The sequence below is a fragment of the Dama dama genome, chromosome 14 (genome assembly GCF_033118175.1).
Source record: "Dama dama isolate Ldn47 chromosome 14, ASM3311817v1, whole genome shotgun sequence".
NCBI classification, from domain to species: domain Eukaryota; kingdom Metazoa; phylum Chordata; class Mammalia; order Artiodactyla; family Cervidae; genus Dama; species Dama dama.
In genome coordinates this window covers 60,941,875-60,956,164 of record NC_083694.1, presented here as the reverse complement: position 1 = coordinate 60,956,164, position 14,290 = coordinate 60,941,875, and the positions used below count along the sequence as shown (strand labels likewise).

The 14,290-nt window shown below is 37.0% G+C and overlaps 1 protein-coding gene across 7 annotated transcripts in view; it reads right to left on the bottom strand.

Annotated features, from left to right (window-relative positions):
* Positions 1-14,290, bottom strand: part of SMG7 (SMG7 nonsense mediated mRNA decay factor) — a 78,560-nt gene that overhangs the window by 38,530 nt on the left and 25,740 nt on the right. For 4 of the 7 annotated variants that reach the window (XM_061160884.1, XM_061160889.1, XM_061160888.1 and 1 more), the window contains exons 1-2: positions 9,304-9,434; positions 166-197 (exon numbers count right to left, since the gene is read on the bottom strand). In XM_061160884.1, coding sequence (XP_061016867.1) covers positions 166-197; positions 9,304-9,419 — 148 coding nt within the window. In that variant the 5' untranslated portion in view covers positions 9,420-9,434. Of the gene's footprint in view, positions 1-165; positions 198-9,303; positions 9,435-14,290 lie in introns of those variants that run through there. The other 3 variants (XM_061160885.1, XM_061160887.1, XM_061160891.1) reach the window with 2 other exon arrangements.

Genomic DNA, 14,290 nt, shown 5'->3' with positions numbered 1-14,290 from the left:
TTTTGATGAGCCATCTAAGTAAAAATTCAAAGTATAAAAACAATAAATATTTTTAAAACCCTCTGGCAACCAGGACAGTACTACAAGTAGTATAATAAGATGACACACTTCTCTTAATTTAATGGTATAAAATAAGTTGTGAAAAACAAATGAGTCAGACAGTACCTGTCATGTCAGCCTTCAGGACTTCTGCCTGCCTGAAAAAGGGAAAAAGAACGTCAGTTAGAAACAAACTAGGCCTACCCAACATAAGTAACACTAAAAGTAAAATTATACGACGATAAGAATGCAAATTAAAAAGAAAACATATAGCAGCTCTATTTGTGGCACTGCAGTGACCCTGCTTTAACATCCAGAATAGTATTAGATTCTAGCAAACTGATGTCATTGCTTAGACGTTCACAGGGTCATCATGAACTCTTCTACCAAGTAGAGTTCACTTTCTTACTGGTCACCCCCAAATCTGATACATTTAAAGATAACATTTAAGTGACATTAATTAAACTAAAATTTTTCTGTCAATGAGGCCAGGAAATTCTGTGTTTCTCAATTCACTAGCCACTATAACTATTTTAACTCTCCATCCTCAAGATGATTTCTGCCCTCTTCCTCAGTCTCAACTATTTTCGGCAAAGGACAGTTCCATACCTCAGGAAAAACAAAGCCCTTACTAAAGGCTTAGTACATTCACAGAACCCTCTTCTTCCTTACTCTTGTTAAAACACTAGAGGAAGCATATATCTTGTTTAAGACTAGTAATTCCACTTAGGTATGCTCTTTCTAGCCTTTGTAAAGACATCTGATCCTTTAATTACCACCTCCCCTCTTTCAATAATTCAAAAACTTCCCTCTCTATTGGATGCTTCTCACAGAGTATTTAAACATGCCCTACACTTTCACAGACTTTAAAATCTTCTATCCTATATTCTCTTCTAACCGCTGCTTCTTTTGTCTCTTCCCAAATTCTTCAAGAATTGACTGTATCCAAGAGGTCCAAAACTGAACTCATGACCCACCCCCACCCTCACCTCTGGTTTCTCTTTCGAGTGTTCGTACATTACTAAATGTATCATGGCTTCCCAGCTGTGAAAAGCAGAAGTCATGGAAGTCATCCATGACAACATTCTCTCAAATACCTGGTAATCTATCAATGCCAAAAAATTTTACCTACTAAATACGTCTTTAACCTGTAAATCTCCCTTTACTTCTTTTTCAGATACTATCATTCAAGTTATAACCATCCATTGCCTGGACTGTTGCAAAGCCATCAAATTTTTTTCTCCACTTCACTCTTGTCTGCTTTCATTTTGCTTGCTCTACTGCTATCAGAGGGATCCTTAAAATATGCAAATCTGACCTCATCAGCTGCCCTCTTAAAACCTTTTAATGATGTCCCTTTTAATGATGTCACTGCTTTTAGGGTGAAAACCAAGATCTTTAGTAAGGTGGTCTACAAAGCCCTCTGCATTCTGAAGAGAGTCTCTGTACTCTACTCCTACCATTATTCTGTTCTCTCCTTGATCTTTTTGCTCCAGTCCCTGGACTTCTTTCTGGATTCTCCAATGTGTTTGGCTCCCTTCACACTCAAAGCCTTTGTAAAGAAGAGTCCCTTTGCTAGAAATACCTCTTCCCCTCTTTGTCTACTTAATTACTCATCCTTTGTCCCAGTCAGAGGCATTACTTCCCAAGGAAGCTTTACTAAATTAAAGCCCTACGTGTGTGTGTGTGTGTGTGTGTGTGTGTGTGTGTGTGTGTGTGTTGTTCAGTCGTGTCTGACTCTTTGTGACCTCATGGACTGTAGCCTGCCAGACTCCTCTGTCCAAGGATACGTGTGTGTGTGTGTGTGTTGTTCAGTCGTATCTGACTCTTTGTGACCTCATGGACTGTAGCCTGCCAGACTCCTCTGTCCAAGGAATTCTCCAGGCAAGAATATTGGAGTGGGTTGTCATTCCCTGCCAGACTCCTCTGTCCAAGGAATTCTTCAGGCAAGAATACTGGAGTGGGTTGTCATTCCCTTCTCTAGGGGATCTTCCCGACCTAGGGATTGAACCTGGGTCTCCTGCACTGCAGGCAGACTCTTTACCATCTGAGTCACCAGGGAAGCCCTTGAACACTACATACATGAAGGATATTCTTGTTTCATGTTCTCAAAGCACTTGTATTTTTTTCTTCATAGTACTTATCACACATTTTAATGCTTACCATCACAACTCCTATGCCTACACAGTGGGCATTCAACAAATATTTAAGTGAAGAAAGGAAAAAGGCTAAGTAACAGTCATATACTATAAAAAGGTAAGAATATAAAGTTAAGAGACTTCCATTTTTAAAAACAAAATCTGACATAAAAGCTAGAGAACAGAGACTCTAAAATTTTTACTGTAAATGTTTATGTAATATCAATTGTGAACTTGTTTCATCAAAATATAACATCAATCTTTTTTCTGAGCTTTCAAAAAATTTTTAAAATATTTTTTTAAAATTAAGCTTCCAAATAGAAGCACAATAGGACGCTATAAAAACCACAAGCCATATAAGAACTATCACTATAATTGAACAATATCAAATACACAGCTATACTTAATCCTAAAAGATAATATCACATCAAATTCCATTGTCCATTCAGCCTAGTTTTACTGTTTGCTTTGAGTGCTAAACTTTTGCCATTAAAGAAAAAAACAAAACTTCACAAAGTAGTTGATTTACGTCCTTAAAACCTAAGATCATATTTAGAAATACCTCACCTCTTAACCTACCAGTGTCACAACCTCCTCTCCTGCCCTCGCCCGAACCTAATTAGAGTACTAACTTCTGAACTTTATACTGAGACAACCAGAGGTACTTATGCATCTTCATTGGATTCAGTAACCTTTCATTCTGAGTAGCCAAGTTAGGAAGGATATATTTTACAATGTATCCATATCTTACCTAAAAACACATACTCTGGTATATACAAGATACACTGAGAATCATGTGTCTATAGATTGTTTTCTCATTCCAAACAAGATTTGCTTGTAAAGATGAAGAAATACCATTTTGGTATGCTAAGATCTGCCTAATGAGGATACCAATTTCCAGTCAAATGAAGAGTATATTGAGCATATAACAGGAACTATTTCCAAATAATCTGCTTCTCTGATAGGCCATCAGTAAGAGAAAAACTATAATTCTAACAGATTCTGGAACAGGCTTCCACTGATAAAGATCAAAATATCACTATACATTTTTATATACCATTTTTATATAACCTGTCCAAGAAATATGTAAAATGAAAAATCTAAACACAAACAAAAGTGCAAAAATGTCACAAAAACTATGATATGAATGTTCAAGCATTTTGAAATTTCAAGAGTTTTGATACCTCAAGAATGACTAGGGAAGAGACGCTCACCTCTGAGCACAGTTCTCTCCTAGGTTCTGAAAGAGACACATGTTAATGACTAAAATAACTGCTAAACTGAAATGGTAAAGAGAGTTAAACAGAAAAGAAAACCGTGGGAGATAGCGACTATGATTTCCATCCCATATACAAGGAAACTGAAACTCTGAAATGTGGAAATAATTTGTCCATTATCACAAAGCAACTAAGTACAATTAAGTACAAACTTAGTTCTTTCTGACTATGACGTTCAAGTTATTTTTATTTCAAGTTGGAATTAAAAATCCTATGACATAAAAAGCTAACACAGACTGATCTAGGTTCAGTTTCGTGCTGTTGATTAAACCTTAACATTTAAGCCAACTAGTCTAAATTGAAGATCGGTTCACAAAAAATGAAAAACAAACCAAAAAAAAGATCAGTTCGTATTAGGAAATAAATACCTGAGATTTCTACCAGAGAGATCACAAGAAGTAAAATTCATATTCTCGTGCAGTGGTCAGACTGGGGGTGAAGTTTCCTCCTTCACAATGGATCAATTTTTGTAAAATTTTATTGGAACAGTCTTGCCTATTCATTTAGGTATCATCTACGGCTGCTTTCTGCTACAAGGGCAGAGGTGAAGAGTTAAGATAAAGACTACATGTCTCATCAAGCCTAAAACAGTTACTATCGGCCCCTTTACAGAAAAGGTTTGGCTCTCCTGCTCCAGGGAGTAAGTATTTGATCAAAATCAAGAAGTCAAATATGTATAAATCCCCAAACCAAACAGTTTTCCCATATGAAGAATCATCAATAATAGTCTCCTCAGAGTAAAGATCTATTTTTAATTTGTTAACATCATAATGTTACAAAGAAGACTTTGAAAATAAATTTTTTAAGATGGTGTATAATATATAAGAAATCAACAGATACGTGAATCTTATTAAACCAACTGCTTTCACAAAGATTAGCACAAAATTCGCTACTTGATTGTTTTACTTTTTTTATAAAGAGAAAATACTGTACCTCAACAACCTACTGGTTTTGTTAAAGATCAATATTATTAAAGATTAATACTACAATGCTTATATAAAGAGATACTAGTTTTCAAAAGTTTCCTGGCTTCTAGAAGGTGTGGCCACATGAATTCTTTTTTATTCTTACTTTAAGCTGAAGGAATTAATAAAAAGAATGAACAAAGAATCCAAGAATTAAAATCATCATGCCTTCAATAATAAAACAGCACTATTTAAAATAAAAAGCTTTCAAAATACTAAATATATTGTCTGTTTGTAAATAATAAAAATCAAGCACTTCTATCAAACAAGAAAAAAGAAAAAGCCATTTAAAGGCTGAACAAAATCTGAAACATTCAGTGATAACCAAATATGTTTAAAGCCAACCATCTGAAGCAATACTCTTGGAGACCATGGGTGAGCATCAAGATCTATAAATACATTTAACACATTCTAATGCACTAGGTATACTAAAATAGCTAACACTATATTTAGCACTTATTATTGCTACATTGTTCTAAAGTAAGGGTTGCCATAAAGTAATCATTCAACCCTCGCTATGTACTATTATGGCTCCCACTTTATAGCTAAAGAAGCCTAAGGAGATAGAGGTTAAGTAACATGTCCAAAGTCATCAAGGTAGCAAGTAGTAGAGGTAGCATTTTAACACACTGATTCCAGAGGCTAACTCCTAAGCACTGCATCACAGGTCCTCTCCTATACAAGATTGTAAGGGGGGTGCAGGGCAGACAGGAATGTTTGATAATAAAAGCTCAAGGAACCGGGGCTTTCAAAAATTAAACATTTTACAGTAATTTATAATGTCACTAGAGGAAAAAACTAGTTAATGGTAATCTTCTTTAACAAATAGCTTGATTATACATACCACTGATACAACAATGCAAGGTAACAAATACAGAATAATCTCTCAAGATGACACATTTATATTCATGGCTTAAAAATATACAAGATACTTCCAAGTAAGGGGCAAATACTGTGGAGGATTCCTTTCACCTGGACCAACCCCCTTCCATCTATGAGAAGAACATAGGAATATAAGCTAATGTCCTCTAAACTCACAATTGAGGAGAGGTGAATTAGTCTCTTTTGTTTTGGGAGGCAACATAATTTTTTTTTTAATTTAAATAAAAGCCACAGCACATCTTATTTCAAGATAATTTACTTATTTCCATAAAGTACTAAGGAGTATTCAGGATATGAGCAGCCATCAGTTATGACCATAAACATAATAACCTGATGATAATTATTTGTGTTAAATAACAGGTCACAGAATAGACACTAGAAGGCGAGTATGTGCTTACAAATGCAGATGCACATGCACACACACATTCCTGAGACCTTTAAGGTAACATCAAATCTCATGGACATTCCTGAGATCTTTAAGGTAACACCAAGTCTCAGGTATTAATCAGAAAAAAATAAATCGTGTTGCTCTACTGTTGAATTTTACATAGAAAAATAACATCTAGGGAAATGCTGCTCCTAAAGGAGCTTCTCAGTAAGAGATAATAAAATTACTAACTTGCTTTCTCTCTCTATGGCACTTCACAGTCTGGCACAAATTTTCAAATCTCCCAACACTCCACTGCTCTGTATTACGACATTCATTCAATAATCTATACTATTTGAACATGTGTACCTAGTTTTATAAAGGGCCAATTCTGGTCTAGGAATCTCAAAGCATGAGAAGGAATTTCTCTTCCAGGCAGAGAAAATATCACAAAAGAAAAGCAAAGCTAAGCCAGTGAAGGAGGTAGACTGACGCATCAAATGCAGGGTAGGAAGCTACAGATGAGCTGGAGAATCACAGCAGACTGCGGACTGTGAGGCCGTGGGTGACATGTTAAGGAGCTCACGTTCTGTCTTTTAACTACTATGAAGTCAATGCTGGGTTTTAAGCAGGGGTACAGCATTGTCAGAACTGCCTTTTTAAATGATTACAGCAACAAGATGCACGGAAGATGGGGTTTAAAAGGGCAAGACTGGAGGTAAGGAAGTGAAGGAAATGAATGGATGGAAATGAAGTGGAGGCATGAATGGATGGAAATGCCTAGATTCAAGAAATATTTGGAAGCAAAATCAGCAGAAGATAAAGCAGAGGAAACCATCTAAAATCATTCCCAAATTCTTGCCTTACACATCTGGGTATCTGACTAAGTGGGGGTGAGCAAGCAGACACTTAAGAGATGAGTGTCAAGCACAGGGGAGACATCAAGACTACGGACACAATGCTGGAGTGATCAGCACACAGATGGCAGTTAAAACCACGGGAGTAACTGTAATTGCCCAGAAAGGCAGAAGGGTGGTGCGAGCTCCCTAAAGGCAGATAAAAGAATGAAGAACACCAAGAAGAAACTCACAAGCACATGAGGGCAAAAGAAGAGGATAAACAGGAAGGGTAGTCAACAGTATCACAGGCAGTAGATAAGGACTCTAAGGACTGGAGGGTGTGTTGGATTTAGTGCAATAAGGGTTAACGACTGCCTCATCAGAGAAAGAAAAAAGGTCAAACTGTAGGGAGAATGAGGAACAAGTAAGAGGGAGGCATTTCAGTCAACTCTTAAGACACTGGGCTGTGAAGAGAAATAAAAGGGGGCCACAAGTAAAAGTTTCTTTTTTTTCCAATGGGAGAGACTTCAGCATGTTTAGAATGAAGAAAAGAAGCGAGCAGAAATGAATAGGTTGAAGATATAGGAAAGAACAAGAGTGATACAGCATGGTTCTGGAAAAGATGGAAAGACATGAGAATGTGAAAAAGACAGGAGGCAAGACTGGCTTTGAAAAGAGACAGGATGAAATTGAAGGAAAGTAATATTACAAAGAATTGTGCTAGGAAAATTTGGGAGTAGGGCACGGTGGAGAGATGTCCAGAGAATTCACCACTACACTGCCTCAAATTCAGAGATAAAGCAGGAGATCAGATCAGTGTCTAAAAGTAAGAGGGAGATTAACTGAGGAGACTGGTGAACCTATGGGATAATAACAAAATGAACAGGCAAAAGAACTGAGAAAAAGTGATGAGTACAGTATGGATCACACACAACGAAAAAACCTGAGAAGATGGTGTTCAGGACTATACCCCCCGCACCCAGAACAATGCCTGGTATGTCACAGCCGTTCAAAATTGTGCTGAATTAATGAATGGTAAAATGTGTATCATACTAAGGCAATTTTATGTAACACAAAATGATACAGAAGAAAAAGACTTAGGTCTGAATCTGGGTTCATATTAATAGTGCTACCTTGGAGTTTCTTTTTAAGAAATCTCATCTTCCTCATCTACAAAACAGGGATACAAGCTCCCTTTCAGAGTTGCTATCAGTAATAAACAAAACAGGTAAGTTTCACAAAAGAACACAGGTGATAACTCCAAGTTCTTGTTGTTGAGTCACTAAGTTATGTCTGACTCTTTGCAACCCCATGGACTGCAGCATGCCAGGCTTCCCTGTCCTTCACTATCGTCTGGAGTTTGCTCAAATTCATGTCCACTGAGATAACTCCAAGAGAGAAGGTTAACCTGTGACATGAAAACTTCAGTGACCACCAAATTACTTTTGTTAACTGGGTCACTGATATAGGATCCTTTCTGAGGCAACAAACTAGATTGAAGACGGCAACATTCCAAGGTGGAGGTCAAAAATCCTGGGTCATCTATCACCACATAATGCTGAGTAACAAAAGAGAACCCAAATGTCGTAATGACCACATTCTAGTATGCACAGAAAATAAAAACAAGAGATTAATATGTAAAAATTGCAAAGGACTTACATTATTGTATTTTTTGTTTCTCCTCAAACATTAGTTTTGATTATATAAGACTTAAAAAAATACAGTTTAAAGTTGGATCCACGAACACATTTTTCTCCTCTCCAAACATTAGTTTTGATCACACAGCTTAGGCAAATACAGTTAAAAATTGGACCTGACAGCACATCAAGCAAACTATGAAGTACAGAATGCCATCTAAGCTCATCTCCTAAGAATTAATCAATGGCTTACATAATAATACAGTTGATCATTTACTATTTGCCAGGTGCTGTTTATGTGCTACTACATATTATTAAACCTTTAATTCTCACAAGAAATCTATCAGGTAAGTAACAATACTATTCCCATTTTTCTGACTAAGAAAAAGTTAAACAACCTGCCCCAAATCACACAACTGGGAAGTGGCAGAGTTTGGGTTCCACCCTGCAGTCTGGTTCCAGAGCTCATAAGCTTTATACAATAAAGCAAGGCTTCTGGAATGGCCTGGCTCTAGGTGTCACAGTCATGGTATCAACTTGTAAGGACAACCAGCACTTCACACTTAAAAGTCTCATCTCTGACACCAAGCACCTTCACACCATCATTTAAACTGATACAAGCTACAGTGAGAAGAGTTACCAGCTCACTGTGTGGCTGGAGAGGGCTTCTCTTGCACACCATCATACACCTATTTCTATAGGCATCTAGAAGGCCTGACTGTATGCAGACTAACATACAGAAGCAAGAACTGAGGCTCCCTGTATTCCAAATGAACTGCTATATATGTAATCCAAAACAGGAATTTTTATTCTAATGGATAGTCCACCACAAGATAAATCGCATGCCCCTATGCTTGCCATAAATATTCAGAGACCACATGTGCAAACATAAAATTTACATTTACGCTACTAAATGTTTAAAAATTTTCTTTGGACTGTAAGATATAAATGCTCATGACAAAGTAAACACACAAGGTTCTTATGAGGCTGCATAAGTCAAAACAAAAAAACCCTTAGCACTCCCTCCCCCATCCCGGCCATTATCAAATGCTTCAGAAAGCTTCTAATTCTTCTACTAGTGTTCATAGTATGTGAATACTTTAACATATCTCTAAAAGGAATACAAACATGTAGAAATCCCTTGTAATTTTTATCCTACCTAATATTACTTGATTTCAGATGCTCCTCTGATTTCAAGTTTCCGGTCCTCATCTGGGACTTAAATGAAATGTTTTCTCCCACAATGACTATCTGCAAGAACATCCAATTTCTCATAAGGTAGAATGGTTTAAGACATTCTAGATAGAGGAGAGGAGGAAAATATGAGTTAACCCACAATAACAGAGAACCCCCTTGAAGAAAGTTAAATTATTTTCTCTTTAAAATGATCAATGTCAAAGGCAAAAGGAAAGATATCATGGCTTTTTTCCTTGTTATATTTAGTTTCTGAGAGTACACATTTTAAAATTCTGTTTTGTATATATCTAAAATTCTAGTTTGGGATCCAACTGTTGTTCTAATCTCCCTGCCTGAAACCTGAGTGATCTCTAAATCGGTTACCCAGAAGGGTTCTTGTGGTACACCAAGGTTCAGGAGCAGATAGATGGCTGGTCCAAACAGGACTATGTATGGAAGGAAAACCATGTAAAGCAATTAAACCACAATTATAGAAGGTACAAAAAAGCTTATATTCTGAGGCCAGCTAAAAGGCAGGTATTTAGATTTTCAGTCACTCAATGAACAACGTATGCATGCTAAGTTGCTTTAGTCATGTCTGACTCTTTGCGACCCTATGGACTTGTAGCCCACCAGGCTCCTCTGTCTATCGGATTCTCCAGGCAAGAATGTTGGTTGCCATGCCCTTCTCCAAGGGATCCTTCCGACCCAGGGATTGAACCTGCGTCTCTTATGTCTCCTGGATTGGCAGATGGGTTCTTTACCACTAGCCCCACCTATGAAGCCCCACTGAATAATAATTTGGTTATTTCTCTGCACTAAACAGAGTGTTAAGGACTAGGTATACAATGGTAAACAAAACATTACAGCTCCTACCAGATTTAAATTCTAACGTGGAGACAGCCCAACAGTAAAGAGGAGGCAGCAGAAGGTAGTGGTTAAAGGCATGGGCTTGGATATCACACTGTACTCAAGGGCATGCTGGGAATAACTCAAGCCACTTGCACAATTTCTTTCAGACACCAATTTAACTTAAAGATTTGGGCAAAATAAATTGAGTAATTATTATTAAATACTGATAACCACTTACACTTAAAATTATTACGTGGCAGATTCTATACTAAATGCTTTACACATTGATCTCACAGAATGGGAAAATAAAATGTCGCAGTTAAGTATCATATTCAGATTGCCTGGGTTCAAACCTAGCTCTGCTATTTACTAGCTGTGTAACTTTAGGAAAATCACTTCTCTATGCCCTAATTTTATCAGCAGTAAGAAGGAGACAACAAAAGTACCCACTTCACTGACATATTTTGAGGATTAAATGAGGTAACAGAAATAAAACATCTAGGATTGTTCCTTGTTATATAAGCCCTCAAAAACTATTATTGTCATTATTATCATTATAGGTATTGTTACTCTGCCCAACAATCCTAAGACGTAAATGCTATTATTATCCTCATTTTAAAATTAGGAAATTGAAGCTAAGAATGCACATTAATTGATTCTAGAATAGAAAACAAAGTTATTCATAATTTTAAATAATAAAACATCAATATTAAGAGAAATTTCAAACATGCAGGAGGTCTATGTGGACTCTGGCTCCATACTTTCAACACATATTTAATCACCTGTGATTTTAGTTGCACTTTAGTGGAAAAGACTAGGAGAAAATACCTCATGACAAAACCCAAGTTCACTGGCACAGCATGTTAAGTCCCACAGCTTCCAACTATATATGTTAGGACCCAATAAACCAAATTACTTTTAGTTCCCTGCTCTTTTGCCCCACTGCATCTTGATTCATGCTTTCACTCAACCTAAAATGCCTTTCCCCGTCCTCCTTTGTCTGGTTAACCCCTTTTTGTATTTTAACAGCAACTCCTCTAAGAGTGACTCAGCTTGGCCAAGCACTCCCAGTGAATCTTAAAGCCCACTTCTTTAGCTCTGACAGCACTATGGTGAAGTTATTCACTTACACGTTTCCTGCACTAGAGATTATTTATTCTATTAGATGATGTAGGCTAGGATGGCGGTTCTCAACACTATTGGACTCAATGCTTAAAAAAAAGGATATTCTTTGCAACAATGCTTTTATCTTCCTGAAATAAAATACAAGATGATATATTTATTTAACACATTAAAATGAATAAATGCCTTCTACAAGGAAAAATAAAAAGAAAGAAATTTTTAATAAAACTAGTATCACAATATCAAATGGTCAGGTAAGACTATTCTTTAAGAAATAATGAAGTTATCAGTGCTTGTGCATAACATGTGGCTTGCGGTATCTCAGTCTCCCAGACCAGAGACTGAACCCGGGTTGGTGGCAGTGAAAGTGCCAAGTCTTAATTAATCACTGGACCACTAGGGAGTTCCTGTAGATACTTTTAAGAAAAGGCTAACAGAATTCCAAAGTCAGGAAAATGAAAGTAAAAATCTAAGTAGATATTAGAATTAAAATGAGTTTCAATGTAAGTAACAGCAAATCAAATTTACTGGAAATGCTAAGAGAAAAATAACCTGACATGGGGACAGCATGATAAGACAAAGGATAAAGAGCTGACCTGAAGAAAATAAGGGTGTGACTATATCCCTTGATAGGTAAGTAGGAAACTAACATTAGGTTGGAAAAAGAAACAGTAAACAGTCCTTTATATGATGTAAAACACCATATAAATTTAGGTTAGGGAAAAGTACAACTTCCCAATTTGGAGTATAACATGGGATATGGACAAGTTAATTAACTCAGCCAGCAACAATATTAAGATACTGTCTGATTTAACTGAATAAAACAATCTGTACATTATTATGGTATATACAGAAATTTCTACTTCTGTGGTCTCCAAAATTTAAGAGAGATTAAAAAAAAGTCAAATCTGACTTTTCCACCCAGGAACCATTATTTAACCTATACTTCCAGACATCAGTTTATTTAGTCAGGTTCCTTTTTTCTTTATTATTTACCTATTTGTCTAAAGAAAGGGGTGATGCATTATAATAAAATAATCTAACACACTTGATACCAATCATAGAGGGCCTACAGCAGACTGTTACATTAGTGGCCCCTAGTGAATCACACACCTCCTGGCATCTGTACCATTGTGAACTCTCTTCACACAGTGACCTTGGGTTGGCTGTGTGACTTACTTTGGCCAATACTTCAGGAAGTGTGACACAAATGGAAGCTGGACAAGCACTTGTGCATTTAGGCTTGCCCTGCTGTTACGCCTTCACAATGTTATAAAGCAGAGGAGACAGACGACTTGGAAAGAGACCCCATTTTCCCACCTATCACAGTCATCCCAGTTGACAGTTCAGACATTTAAGTGAGGCCACCTTGGACCCTTCAGGACACTGAGTCACTGGATGACCAGTTAGCCAACTTGACCTAGATAGTCTGAGAGAGGGGACACCTTTGGATATGTTGAGCAAAGAAGCTCCATGACCTTACCTAGATTTTAACATGTTCCACTGAGCCACTATGTCAAGAATGTACTGGCTTGAACCAGTAGGCAGCAATGGAGAGAATAAAATGTGATCAGATTTTGACCTACAGGGTTTGCGGAGTCAAATTTTAAACACACAAAGAGACAGGAATCAAAAACGATTCATGAGGATTTGTCATTTACTAGCTAAAGATAAAAGTAGGCGCAGGGTAAAGAGTTCATTCTGGACAACAATGCTTGGCACATGGTGTTATATAAACCACTTGCTACTGTTTTTTACGATGATGGTAACTTTAAGATATTATACAACCATGTGAATGTATACTAGCAGTTATTAAAGAATCTGAAGGATTTAAAGGATCCTTTATCATTTAAATGATCCTGAATCATTTAAAGGAAAGACATGTAACCACAGAAATCCATCTTGGGAGTCATCAGCACAAGGCAAGAAATGACAAGGGAATAGTAAAAAGACAATTAATGACAATACAGAAAGGAGGGAAACTTGAAGTTTTGTGGTGTAGTGGAAGCCAAATGAAGAAGGAGCTTCAAGAAAAGAAGGTAGAATCAGTAAGCGCTGCTCATGCAGCAAGTAAAATGAGGCCTCAGAACTGACTACTGGATTCAGTACGTGGAAGTCACTGAGGATCTCGTTAGGAACAATGTGGGCAGTGAAGTGGGAGCATCAGCCCATGGACTGACTTTAAAGGAAAACAGGAGGAAAGGGAGACTAAAACTGAGTTTAGATACCTTTTTCTGGGAAGGAGAGGCAATAGAGTGAGGGTCAAAAGTTTTTAAGATGGAATATATGTCTTTTTAATGAAATGGAATAGGATAAATAACAAGAGAAGAATTCAATGGAGAGGGGAAAAAAAGGCTGAAAACAAAGTCTCATGAATGCCAGAGGGGGGTTATACAAGTTTCTTTAAATATAATACAGTTTAAAAGGCAAAAACACTCCTGAATGAAAGAATAAAACTTGAAGCGAATAATATAAAGAAAGACAAGTAATAATCAGTGGAGACTAGGGTGAATGGCAAGTGGATCACAGAAACCATTCTCAATTTAACTTTCATAGCAACCTGAGGTAACTACTATTTTTTTGGTTTTAAAAACAAAGAAACAAAGACTCAGAGATTTTAGGAAACTTGCCCAAGATCACAAAGGTAGTAAATGCTAGGACTGAGGTTCAAATCCAAGTGTATCAGAATTTCAGAACCTTGCTGTTGCTATTCAGTCGCTAACTTGTGTCCAAACTCTTTGTAACCCCATGAACATGCCAGTCTCTGTCCTCCAAGGAGTTTGCTCAAATTCATATCCATTTGAGTTGGTGATGCTATCTAACCATCTCATCTTTTGCTTTCAGTATTTCCCAGTATCAGGGTCTTTTCCAAAGAGTCAGCTCTTTGCATCAGGTGGCCAAAGTATTGGAGCTTCAGCTTGAGTCCTTCCAACGAATATCCAAGGTTGATTTACTTTAGGTTTCAGTTCAGTTCAGTTGCTCAGTTGTGTCCAACT